Raw genomic sequence first — 13,144 nt, 5'->3', positions numbered from 1 at the left:
AAAAACACACTTTTCAAAATTTAGTTAAAATTTCTAGGGATATTTTGGCAAAACCTGGGAGTGAGGAGTCCCAATTCTCCCATGTGAACTTAGGCCGCACATTTCGAGGAAGTAAATTTTCTTCCTCTGGCAAATGCAGCTAGCCAGTGGACCCCTTCTCTCCCTCCAAACTTCGCACTCCACACCTTAGAGTCTGCCCAGGTACAGCCCAATTGTCAGGGCATACTCAAAGCAGCTTCCATGACCCTGCAAAGGGAGCTACAGTCCTGGCTCATAGGCCATTCTCAGGGATCCCTTCTCTGGGTTCTATGTATCCTCTTATTTTGGAATTAAGACGAAAGGAGGGCTTTCCAACCATATTGACCTTTTACAGCAGACCTGGCCCAGCCATGCCTGAGTCCCCAGTGCCCGAGCCAGTGCCTGACACAGCAGGTGCTCAACATTCATTTGGTCACTAAGAAGACGCCCTCACTCCAGTCCTATTCTATGCCACCTTCATAAAGATGAGTGTAAGGAATAAGCCAATTTCTGCCAGGCAGGAAAGCTATAGGGGTGGGTAGGTGAAGACAAAGGAGGAAGATACACAGTAGAGTAGACATTAAACTGCTCATTGTGAATAACCGTTTAAATAGTCACAATGTGCCAAGTGCTGAGGAAAATTCGAACAGAGTGCCAGGGGGTGGCTGGACTCATCTGGGGTTCTCCGGAGGGCAGGCTTGCGGAAGTCACGAGGGGTTGGAAGGGCAGCTATGAACTTTGGGGTGGGGAGTAGCACCAGACAGCACTGAAAAGCCTGGGATTCTACCCAGAGCGTCCATGCTCCTCCCGGGGAGGGAGTGGGGGCCGGGTAAGCTGAGTCCGAAAGAGGCAGGAAGCTCGTGTCCCAGGTGACTTAGGCCAGTAGAAACCGGGCATCCTTGGCTGAAGCATGGCAGGCTCTTGGCACATGGATGACACATGCCTGTCTGCGACCACAGGCTCCAAGCCGGTGGGTGACAGGGACCCCTCGCCTCTCAGACAGCGGAGCCGGGTCGGGGCGGTCTGGCCCGGGCCGCCGCTCCTGTTCCTGGGCTTGTGGGGCTGGGGTCCGTCTGGGCTCCGGGCTCGCGCGGCGCTCACCACCCGGGGTGCCGCGGGGGGGCGGGGAGAGCGGCCGCCTAGCCCAGCCCCGCGGATGACAGGAGCCGGGGAGCCGAGGAGGGAGGAGCCGCCGCCGCAGCCGAGCGCTGGGCTGAGGAGCAGAGAGAGCGGGGCGCGGAGTGCGGGCGGCTGGGAGCGCGCTGAGCGGGGGAGAGGCGCTGCCGCACGGCCGGCCACAGGACCACCTCCCCGGAGAATAGGGCCTCTTTATGGCATGTGGCTGGTAACTTTCCTCCTGCTCCTGGACTCTTTACACAAAGGTGAGACCTGCGCGGGCGGCTGGGCGGCGGAGGCGGCGGGGCCAGGGTGGCGCGGCTGGCGGCGAGGCGGGGTGCTCGGCGGGCTCCAGGTGCGTGGGGGGGGACCGACCGGGGTGCAAGACCCCGGGTGGGGCGCAGCGGGGCGGGGAAGGCACCCTGACAGGGGCCGAGTGAGAGTCAGCCCCCGACCGCTCCGCCAGCCACCCGCGTCTGCCGTTTTGGGGCGCGCCCGTAGGGGTGGTGGCGAAGGAGCCCCTCATCTCCCTGCTCCCTGCACGGCGGCAGTTCTGCCCTGGACCCCTCCCCCAGCCCCTTGCCCTCTTCCTGCGGCTTGGTGGCACTGGGACCCCGGAGTGCCCTCCGAGTCGAGGGGTCCTCTGGCCGTGACTCTTGACCTAGGAGTCCTCGCTTATTCAGGCCTCGGACTCGGCGGCTGATTCCTCCGCTATGTCCGTGCGCCCCTCTCCCGCCGCGGACCCCAGCCCTGGCGCGAATGTTGGCGCACCGCATGGCGCTTATCCGCGCATTGGCTGGAGGCAGGGTGGGGATAGTGAGAGTCCCGAGAGCTGGAGGTCCCTCGGATAGCAAGTTTGTTCTCCAAACCCAGAGGTCACCCTCCCCCGGCCCTACCCCACCCCTCTGCCCCGGCTCTAGCCCCGGCTTGGTGCGCCACCGTGGCCACCTCTGGCAGCGCGCCCCAAGGTGCGAGATTCTCCGCTTCCGCGCCTGGCCAGTTGGACCTGGGGACAAGTCTTCAGGCTGGGGGGCGTGTCCCTCTTCCCGGAGAGAGGGGGTTGCTAGGGGTGGGTCCAGGTGTCCGGCATGTCCAGACCTGCGGCTGGGGCGCTGCGTACCTGATCCGCGAGGCAGCCGGGATCGGGAGGTTGGAAGAGGGCAGACATTTCCGACTGAAGCCACCTGGGCACTGAGTCGGGACCAGGCAGGCGCAGGTAGTCTGGGTTCCAGGCTATCGCAGAGGACGTGCCCCCGGGCGCGCAGATGGCGGGAGATGAGGCGGCCGAACTCCGCGCCCTTGCGCGGTGGAGCACACACGCTCCAACAAGCTCAGCGTCACCTGTTCAGCCCTCTAACTTTTCTCCTTCTCGCCCCGGGGCGGCTTCTCTCTCCCTTTGCCCTGGCTGTTGCCCTGGCCGGGCGGCAACTCTTAACCCCAAGGCGGTGAGGAAGGGCACTCCAGTGGAGGGTTGCCACCCGGGGAGGGGTCCAACCCTGCCCTGCCGGTGCTCCAGGGGTCTGGAGTCTGCAGGCTGCCGGAGCCCACTGCGATACATCGTGGGTTGGGGAAAAGAGGATAACCCTTATTTGTAGATACTGCCGGGTCAAAGCCAGACTCAAGGCCCAGATACTGCTGGCATTTACTAGGCGATCAGATTGCGGGACAAGGAAGGGTGGCCTCAAAAATCGTGGACAAAGTAGTTGAGTTTCTCAGGCCCAGTGGGGTCCCCCGGGTTACACACCAAGGCTGGTCTCTGCTGTTTAACCCCTTGCCCCCCGCATCGCACTCCTTCATCCTACCTTAGCAGAGCAAGAAGCCTGCCTCCTGTTCAAGCCCCACCCCCGAACCCCAGTCTCCCTCTCCCCAGGTTCTTCCTGCCTCCCTCCGCCCCCGCAGGCTGGCTCGGCTCGCAGCTTTAATTACATTAATATTAAAAATACATAAGGTGAGGAGCGGCTTTCTCTCTCGATAGTTCTCTCTCCAACCCCCATCCCCTTTCGCAATTTGTCAGGCAAGAAAGCACAGGCCGAAGTCGCTGCCACACTCTAGCCCGGCTTTGTCCCCAACTCCCCCATGCCTCCACAACACTCTCTGGAGACATCTTCCAGGACAGCCCATTCCTGGGGAGTGCAGGAGGCCCCTCAGCAAATACCTGAAGGACACTCCCCTCCCCCTTCCAGGAGCCTGGCATTAATAAATGAAGCCGAGCTATTTGATAGGGCGGGAGCAGATGGGGTTGGGGGTGGAGAAAGGCCCAGAAGGCAACAGGACAGCCAAGGGGCAAAATCTTGTCCAACTCGAGATGGAAGTTGCCAGTGGCCTTGAACCTGTAGGCGGGCTGGAGATGCCAGTTGTGGCGGCTCCTCGGTGGCCTTTGGGTCTGCAGAGCCCGGTGCCCCTGCGATTCAGAGGCTCCAGCGTCTGTCTGTTGGGCGCCAGGGCGCCTCGCCAGACAGGCCTTTCTTTTCCTTGGTGCCTTAATTGGGTCTTAGGTGCCAGGCTGGTCCCCGGGGCCTGTTCTGCTTGGGGTGGCGTGGTAGGGGGTGGCAGAGGCGGCTTGGGGGAAGATGTGATGCGGAGACAGCAAGAAAGATGGGGTTTGGAGTATTTTCTCTCCCGTTGCCAGTCACCCCCGCGGCACCAAGGAAAATGTAAATGTGAATGTTCGAGCCTGTTACAGAAAACAATATCCTCTTGCAATAATTTGTACGTCCATCTGTGAGGAGCGGGAGGAGGCAGGGAGAGAGAGAAGAAAACAGGATGAGATGGAGCATCCTTTGGATGGAATTAAGCAGTTATTGAATGTGTTTTAAGCTTCTGTTATTTCCATTCCTCTCAAAATACCTTTTTTTTTTATGATGCCTGAGCTCAGACTGATTCCCCAGAACTAAACTGGGAAGGTGTTTTAATCATCGGTTATCGAGTCTCCAATAACTGCCTTATTATTGCCAAAACAAATCCAGGTTTAGGCAGCCAGATGAACCCCGGCGAGGCGCTCTCCGTTGTTCCATCCAGCGTGCCAGCATCTGTGTTGCCTGCATTTGCATTTTTACTGTGTAAAAGAACAAGCTTCCCCGGCACTAAAATTCCTGTTTTCTAAAAGCCAAAATAATGGATTGCATTGATTTTTTCATTTCCCACCCCAACTTCTCCGATGGGGACTCATGGTTCTTCTCTCTTGGGAAGACCAAATTAAAAGCCTTCGTCAGGCCATTAAGAAAATCTCCAACATTCTGTTCAGTGTCTAATTAAAAAAAGGGGGGGGCAATGGGGAAATGTGTTTTTAAAATCTTGAAATGGCAAACGCAACTTAGGGGAGGCAGGCGAAGGGCCAGTGAATACTGGGGAGGGGTTGAGTGGCAGAGAGACCCCGGTTGCTAGAATAACATGAGGGAGATTGGCAGGGCCATGATGCCCGACAAGCCTTTCCGACGCTTCGTTTTTCTGGGCATCAAAGCCAGCTGCCTTTAATATATTTCTGCAGTAGAATGGGGGAGCTAATTAGAAACAAAAAGCAAGTAAGCAGTGGACCCAAAGGCAGCGCTTAAGTTGAACAGATCCCGGGGGACTGGACAGAGAGGCTTAGTTTTCTTAGGATGAGGATCAGAGAGGATGTGAGCAAGCAGACAGGGCTTTGGCCCAGGGAGAGCTTGGTAGGGAAGCAGGCCCCAAACAGACTGGCTAGGAGCCCCCAGACACAGGGCCAAGGTCTGTCCAGAGCACCCCATGGACTGTTAGCCTATGACAGAGGGATGCAGACCTCAAGCCTTCCTGACCTTCTCTGTGTCTTAGAGAAGACACATCCTTGCCACTTGCCACTTGCTTGGTACCCTGCTCTGGCTGGTGAAGGATGATTTAATTGTAGATGAAGAGAGGGGAGGGCAGATGCTCAGAGAGTTTTTCTGCAGGGATACGAGTTCCAGGCTGCGAGCTTCTTCCCTCCTCCGTGATCTTGGAGGAGTTGTTTTCTGGGGGACCTCTGAAGTAGTCAAGAGAAGATCCCCTAGTTCCTGAAGCACTTTCTCAGCTCCCAGTCCAGTCGATTCTAGCGGGTACCCAGGTGCATGAATAGGGTGAGCTACAGGCAGCAGCGATGGCAGGGTGCCAGGAACCCAAGGGCACACCCCAGATTTGCATATAATCTGCATATGGATTTGCATGCTCACCTAGCCAGGCCAAAAGCTGTGCCCTCTGTGAGTAGCATCTTGACCTCAACCTCAGTAGCAGCCAGTCATTGGCTTCCTCCTTGCATGGAAGGGGGTGGGGCAGGAGCTGGGAGAAGGACTGGTGTTGGTAATGCTTCTGTCTCCTACATTTTGTTGCCTCCATATGTGCCTCCAGTGCTCAGCACTGGCTTCACCATCTGGCAAGGCAGCCCCAGAGCTCCCACCACCCCTATCCAAGGACAGACAGTGGCACTGGGGATATTGGGGTAGGATGGGTAGCAATGGGCCAAGACACCGTAAGGTAGACCAAACTTGGGATGTGGGTTGCTCCTCTCATGGTGCAGGAAGAAGAGGGTGAAGAGAGGGGCAAACTAGCTATAGAAATCCAGGGCCCGCATTAGCTTCCTGGTGGGTGCACCCCTAGAATGCAGGGAGCTGGGTGCCTAGGGCTGCCATCAGCAGGTAGTGAGGTAGTTGCTGATGGCATGGGGGTGAGAAGTGAGGCAGAATGCTCTTTCACCCTCCTGGTTTGTCACCACCTAGCCTGGGAGGTGGTCGTGGCTTCAGAGAGATGAAAGATATAGCACCAGCTTCTCATTCCACCTCCCCTAGGGCAGCTTCAGGTATGTGGGTTGGTTATGGCGGGGCAGAGGGAGGACAGGCACTACGGTCACTGAGGGAAGGGCGTGTCAAGAGCCTGGAGTGATGCTTGAGGAGTGAGCACTTCAGGAGAGCTGAGTGGCCCCTCCCAGTGAGCCAGCTGGGATGCTGCAGTGGGAGTGTGGCCTCAGGAATGGTTTTGTCTGCATTTCCAGGGCCCTGAGAGGATACTACTATGGCAGGTGCAGCTCCAAAGCTTTCCCAGATTATTTTTCTGCACATCCACTGATCCAGAAGGGGCCTGGCCCACCAGAGCCCACAGAGGTTTCCAAGGGTTGTGGTATGGAGGCCTAAGGGGTGAGGTGGAGCCTCAGGGGATGGATAGAGGTAGAGAGGGGGAGGGCCAGAGGGCAGAGCTTCAACCAGAGCTTTTATTCATTATCCAATTTCGTATATTGGAGTAGAATGAAAAATAAGAAAGGTTGCAACCCACTGGTGTGGTAGAAATTTGGAGTCAAGGCAAATCTTTCATTCACATCCTGGCTCTGCACTTACTGGCCATGTGACTTTGGGCCTCTCTGAGCCCCACTTTCTCCAGCTATGAAATGAGATTAAAGAAGATAATGCATATCAAGTAGCCAGAACATAGTTAGTGCTCAATAAACATTAGACCTCTACTTTTTCCTCTGTATTGCCTCTACCTTCCTCTCCCTGCCCCCTCTCCAGAATGCATCATCAGATCCTTCCCTAAGCAGTTGAATTAATCAGCCACATTTTTGGCCAAGCCAGTTGGCTTAGACTTTATAACAATAAGAAAGACAGAGTAGTGGCCAGGACAGGGGATGTCAACTCCTTCCATCCGTCACCTAGCTGGATAGCATGTAGGACTCCACATGGCTGAGGCCATGTGGTCACCTGAGTGTCCCTGGAGTGTCCAGCACACTTCCTTCCCCTGGCCATCAGTGGAAATGAAGAGGGCTGAGGTTGGCTCCAGACTTGGATTTGAGGTGAGGCAAAGGCTGGTCTCATATCTGCCAAAGGAAGGCTGGGGTTGGTTGGTAAATCTCTACCACGGTTGGCCAGAGTAAGAACTATTCTGGAGTTCATGCCATAAAGCCTATGTAAGCACTCCTCACAAAGCGAGGGAGCCCTCATAACTGTCGCTGGATGTATTTCTGTGTCTCTCCCTGCTGAGATGAACCTCTATTTTTCAGGCAGTTTTGCATATAGAGAACACTCTTGGCAGCCTGTGACCTTGGGACTGCTCTTCCTTCCATGACCTAGTCTGTCACAGGGAAGCAGCATGTAACCCAGAGGTCAAGTGCTGCCTATGGCAGGCCATGGCCTGTGGGATCCTACATGTTGGGGAGGCTGTGGGCTCCACAGCCTGTGTGCCTTGTTAAACAGATGTTTGTCCTGTGCTGCTTTAGAGTGAACAGCATTAGCCTTGGGGACCACCCATGCCACTCCAGCTGCTACTCCCCTCATTCGTTCAGCTGTCCCTGCCCCACTCCCTGTGCCCTGTCTCTACATGATGCTTGCACTAACAGTTTCCAAGGTCACCATCTTCATTAACAACAATTATTCAAATGCTAGTTAGTTGCATATCCATTAAACTGATTCTAAAGAGATGCATGTGTGTGTGTACGTGCATGTGTGTATGTGTGTCTGTGTGTTGGAAAGAACATTATCCGTGGACCTAAAAAACAAAGCTCAGCCTGTCTTACCTGGGCAAGTTGCCTAATGGTTCATGTGCCTTTATTTCGTAATCTGTAAAATGGGCAAAATTACCCCTGTCCTGGCTATCCTACAGAGCAGTTGTTACTGTATATGTGCATAAATAAGAATAAGAGGCATAAAAATGTACATCATGTGACAGTGCTTTGTATACGGAATGAGGCAACATATGAACACACACATGTAAAAACCACAGCAAACCCGTTTTAGCCTTATAAATGCTCTGCTGAAATGTGAGGCATAATTACTGTCATTTCATCATACAGGAACGATGAAGGTCTCACAGCTGTTTGTGGCTGTCTCCCCCTCCGTGGGCCCCAACATATGGAGAATTTTCCTAGCTTTGCTTTTCAGCATCATGGGGAACAGCTGATGAGGCACAGCCAGGCTGGCAATAGTCTTCCTGGAGCAAACTTGGCAGATCCCTTGTGGCCCCAGTGGCGGTGGGAGTGGGAAGAAGCCTACCTCTGCTCCCTCCTCCCATTCCCCTCCAAGGTTCTTAGATGCAAGTGTAGTCCATAGTCCTCTGGACCAACTCCCCCAAAGGGACATTCTCCCTGCAGGGAATCCACAGTCTTTTGTGGGAAGAGCAGTAGGCACAGTCCCATCTTATGTGACCTCATTTAAGGTCACAGTATTCACTGGAATCTCTGAAAACTCTGCCGAGTCAAGACTGGTGGACACCCTGCTACTAGGGTGACCCTCCCGCAGTCGTGGGGTATGAGAGAGGATAGGACCCCTGCGTTGGGGGTGGGAGAGGGAGATTCAGGTGATCACCTTGGGTAAAAGTCTTGCAGGGTTGGAAGGCATCTTTAAGGCTGTGGAATCTGTCCCCTAATCAGAGGCTGACTCCCTCTGCAGCTTTCCCACCCAGTGTCTTTTTCTGTCTGCACTAGCACTTCCTGCAACAGGGACTCCTTCCTTGCAAGGCAGCCCATTCCTGGCCACACAGCTCTGACTATTACAGAGCTCATCCTTAGAATGAGTCAAACCCTGCTGTGGTCTTGGACCTTCTACTCACTGGTCCTGATGTCACCGCTTGGACCACATAGAGCAAGGCAAAGCCCTCTTCCACTTGACAGCCCTGCGACTATGATAGGCAGATGTCCTGCCCATCTGAGGCCCCTGCTCTGGACACGCAGCATCCCTAGTTGCTCTGATACACCCTCGAATGACATCGTTTCGGTGCTTCATGGTGCTCCTGAGTTCCACAATGGCTAGTTTTCTGACAGCAGGGTGGCCAGAACTGAGAGAACACTGGAGACAGCACTGTAGCCCCAGCTGGGATGCTGGTGAGCTGTGTCCCTGGGGTAGATGACTCCACCTCTCTAGGCCTTGTGAATGGAGGAGATTGGAAAAAATAATCTCTTAAGTCCCTCAAGCATTAACAATCTAAATCTAGGATTCTCTGGGGACAACTGTGCTGTCTGAGCCGACTCCCTGGAAAGAAATTTTGGCCATAAGGGACCTTCCTTTGACAGGCCCTGTCTAGAAGGGGCTGGAAGATTAAAGAGTCTGTCCGACAGTCAGCTGTTGCTCATAACTTCTCCTGGAGCTGATGGCACAGGGCCTTGGAGGTTGAAGGATAGCTGCGTCTCCACTGGACCTCGCAGGTTTCTGGTTGCTGGTCACAGAAACCATGTTTGTGCTAAGAATCTTAAAAACAAACACCAAAACCACCCATGTTTCTGATGGACACAGGGAGGACACTTGAGCTGTGCTTTGCATGGGGATTGGAAATGGGGAGCGTTTTTTGGTCATCTCAACGACTAGGGTGGGGAGCTGCTGGCGTTTAGTTGGGGGAGGGATGGAATGTCTAATGACAGGGACATTCCCAGGTAATTCTGAATTATCATACCCCAATTGCTCTCTTTTGTCAGAAAATCCCCCTACAGTGTGCTCACACCATGGGGATGGTCTGAATCTAGCCTGTCATGTGCCTGCTGAGCCACACATCCTGGCATAAAGATGTGAAATGCAGCTCTGCCACTACGAACTGTGCAACACCAAGAAATTATTTGACCTAAGAGCCTGTCTTCTTATCTGTAAAATGGAGTCTTGAGCAGTAGCTACATCCAAGGGCTGTTGTAAGAATTAAATGTGCAATAATGCAAGAAAAAGGCTTCCCACCATGCCTGGCACAAAACAAATGCTACAAAGAAATGATGGGGCTGGGCATGGTGGCTCATGCCTGTAATCCCAGCAGTTTGGGAGGCCGAGGCAGGCGGATCACTTGAGGTCAGGAGTTCGAGACCAGCTTGGCCAACATGGCGAAACCCCATCTCTATTAAAAATACAAAAATTAGCCAGGCGTGGTGGTGCACGCCTGTAATCCCAGCTACTCAGGAGACTGAGGCAGGAGAATCGCTCAAACCTGGGAGGTGGAGGTTGCAGTGAGCCAAGATGGTGCCACTGCACTCCAGCCTGGGTGACAGAGCAAGACTCCGTCTCAAAACAACAACAACAAGAAAAACAATAACAAAACAATAACAAAACAAACCAAAAAAAACAAAAGATGGCACTGTGATGGGGAAGGTAGTGGTGGAGCAGGTGTGCCAGATTGGGTGGACATCACAGGCAGAGAGCATGGGACTTGGCCCGCTGCTTCCTCTTGTCCAAGGACCATACCAGCTCAGGCTGCCTGGTACATGCTCTGATGCTGTCTGGGAAACTCAACCCTCTCCTTGCCAGTGTCTGGGCTCAGACAGTTTCCAAGATGCAACATAAAGGGTTTGTAGTGAAGCAGCAAGACACCGTCTGGCTGGTCCTCCTCTGGGTTTCGAATGGACTTGGTGGGTGAGCTGGTGGGAGGATCACCCTACTGGTAGATCCTCTCTAGAACCAATTTTTCCAACTCTGGGATGAGAACAATCAGAGTGAGGGCACATAACACATCTCCCACGAAAACCTTTGTGTGGAAATACAGTGAAGTAATCAGCCTTGCAAATCAATCCAAGAAACCTCTCCAGCTCACATCTGCATGAAGAACTCTGCGTAAGGCCTGGGAATTAGCAAAAGCTGTGTGGCTACTGCAATGCTCTGTTGCTATTGATTCTACCACTGTTGTTTTCTTATCTTGATCTCCAAATTAAGTTAATTAATGTGGTGGTAGGGTCTTGTCAGCCAAGCAGATGACAATTGTCTGTCGTTGGGAAAGGAAGCATAGAAGTCCAGGATGGCAAATCTACTTTTCCAAAGGACTGTTACTCTCAGTATAGACAGAGGACACCAGTCTCAGAAATAGAATTTCTGGCCCTATGACAGACTTGGTGAATCTGTTATCTAAGGCTCTGCATTTTTAACAAGCTCTCCAGGTGATTCTTATGCATATTGATGTTTCAGAACCATGGTTTTAGGTTATTATTATTATCATCAGAGGTGAGCAGTAAATATTTGTTGCACAAGGATTCACTTTTCCCACAAATACTTACTGCTTGCCTGCTATAATGATAATGCTTGTAACAACAGCCACAAATACTTAGGTGGTGCCAGGCACTTACATAGACCAGAAACTGTCCCAAGCTCTTCATATATATTAACTTGTCCAACCATAACAACCCTTGAGGCAGACATTGTCACCACCTTTGTATAGCTGGGGAAACTGAGGCACAGAAAGGCGAGGCAATCTTGCCTGGGGTTACACACACTGCTTGTAAGTGACAGAGTAGGGATTCAAACCCAGGGAGCTTGGTACCAGAGGGTGGGCTTTTCACTACTGTACTGTGTGCCTAGTATGTGCCCAGGAGACAGAGTGGTGACTAGACAGTCACTGCCCTCGGGGAGCTAATGGCCTTGCAGGGGAGAGAATACCTACTGGCCCATTGGCCCTGACCATTCCTCCTGTCCCCTGCCCCCTGCTCCCCTGAAGACCCATGACCTCTCCTACGAATGGTTGCCATGCCCGGGTGAGGCTGCCTCTTGAAGGATCTTGCCTGTCTCTGAGGGGGTGTGGCAGGGGCCCCAGCACTGGCAGATACTCCTAGATGAAAAGTCCAGTGATTGAGATGAGTAAATATTGTAAGGGAAGAGAACAAAATAACTCATCTCCCAGTGGAGGTGGCGAGGTGTTAATATTTCAGTCCCCTCGGGTTGTCCTTTACGATGATTACAGATGATGACATGGGGGTAATTCAGTGTACACCTCAGAGCAACCTCAGTCAGCCAGCTCCTCCCACTGCAGACAGACACTTCCATCCCACACAGGCAGGTGGGGTGGGAGCCCTGGGGGTCACATACACAGGGCTCGAGTTCCCTTTGCAAAACTAATCCTGATGCCCAAGCAAGCGGTGGAGGGCGAGCGAGTGAGTTGATGCAATGGATACTTAGGTTTCAGCGGTGACCCTGGGGGCAGGCAGCCCAAATGCCTGGGGGCGATTTCTGGTTTAAAAATATTGCTGTGCTATTTCCACACTTCTAATCTCCTAGCAATTTGGAGCCTGTTTTATGAAACACAGCATCGGGGTGGTGCTCCATGTTAAACGGCAGAGAAGATTAAATGGATTTAAGTCTGGGCGTCTGTCACATGACAACCAAGCCCATAACTTCCATTTTCTATTAAAAATCCATTTCCCCCTTTGACCAGAAGAAGCTTTGCTGTTGATCTGAGTGTCTCTCTCTTTATTTATGAAGTGTTCCCCCTCCTCTTCTTTCTTTCGGTAAATATGCCTGGTTCTGTCTGCAGAGGGAAGAAAGAGCTGCGGGGAGTGGCTGGGATTGGAGGGGAAAGGAGGAGTCTCTGTCAGGGGATTTGCTTTCCAAATTGGGACCAGCTTGGAGAGAAGACATGAGGGGAAACTTCTTCAGAGCCCAAACTTTGAACTCAACAACGTGATGGAAAAAGCTCGGGTTTGGAGCTGGTTGAATTTTGACTCCATCTCTTCCTGGCTGTAGGATCTTGGAGAAGATGTTGACTCCTTCAGCCTCCTTTTCCTCACCCTTAAAATGAGACTAATGGGCCCTCCACCTCATACCTTTGTGTGAGGATTAAATGGTCAAACCTGGTGCCTGGCACAAGAAGGTGCTCCAAAATGTGAGTCTCCTTTCTTTTGGGGACTCCACAACATTAGGCCAATAAGACTTTAGGGAAATAGATGTCCAGCCAAAATGCCACAGAAGTTAGACATAAGGACTACAAGAACTTGGATAACCTCAGGCACCACTGTCGGGGACTGCGGGACCCTCAAACCTTGCTTTCCCAAGCTTGCAAACCTCCACATATCCCCCACTGCCTTCGACCCCCAACTGTCTTCCACCGCTGAGGCCCAAACTCCTCAATCCAGCTGGTTTCAGCTCTTCTCCCCAAACCCACCCAGTGCTCCAGCCTGCAAGGTTTCCACAGCATCCGCCAACATGCATGCCTCACCCACTGTTGTTGGGCTGTCTTCTCTGGGAGTGCCCCCCCTTGTTCAGCTCAGCTCCTACCTCTTCCCAACGCTTTTTCTCTGGCTGCTGAATAACTTTCCCCTTCCCTCCCCATAGCTCCTGGCTAAATCAGTGCTTTCAGC

At 53.1% G+C, this 13,144-nt stretch overlaps 1 protein-coding gene across 3 annotated transcripts in view; it reads left to right on the top strand.

Annotated features, from left to right (window-relative positions):
• Nucleotides 1-308: 308 nt before the first annotated feature.
• The window catches only part of DSCAML1 (DS cell adhesion molecule like 1), a 369,345-nt gene continuing 356,509 nt past the window's right edge, over nt 309-13,144 (top strand). Inside the window, exon 1 of one of the 3 annotated variants that reach the window (XM_057299257.2) lies at nt 309-1,400. In XM_057299257.2, coding sequence (XP_057155240.1) covers nt 929-1,400 — 472 coding nt within the window. In that variant the 5' untranslated portion in view covers nt 309-928. The remainder of the gene's footprint in view (nt 1,401-13,144) is intronic. The other 2 variants (XM_034933797.4, XM_034933798.4) reach the window with 2 other exon arrangements.

This window comes from Pan paniscus, chromosome 9, assembly GCF_029289425.2.
Source record: "Pan paniscus chromosome 9, NHGRI_mPanPan1-v2.0_pri, whole genome shotgun sequence".
Taxonomy (NCBI): domain Eukaryota; kingdom Metazoa; phylum Chordata; class Mammalia; order Primates; family Hominidae; genus Pan; species Pan paniscus.
Note: the sequence above shows the minus strand (reverse complement) of the source record. Positions and strands in the feature narration are given on the sequence as shown.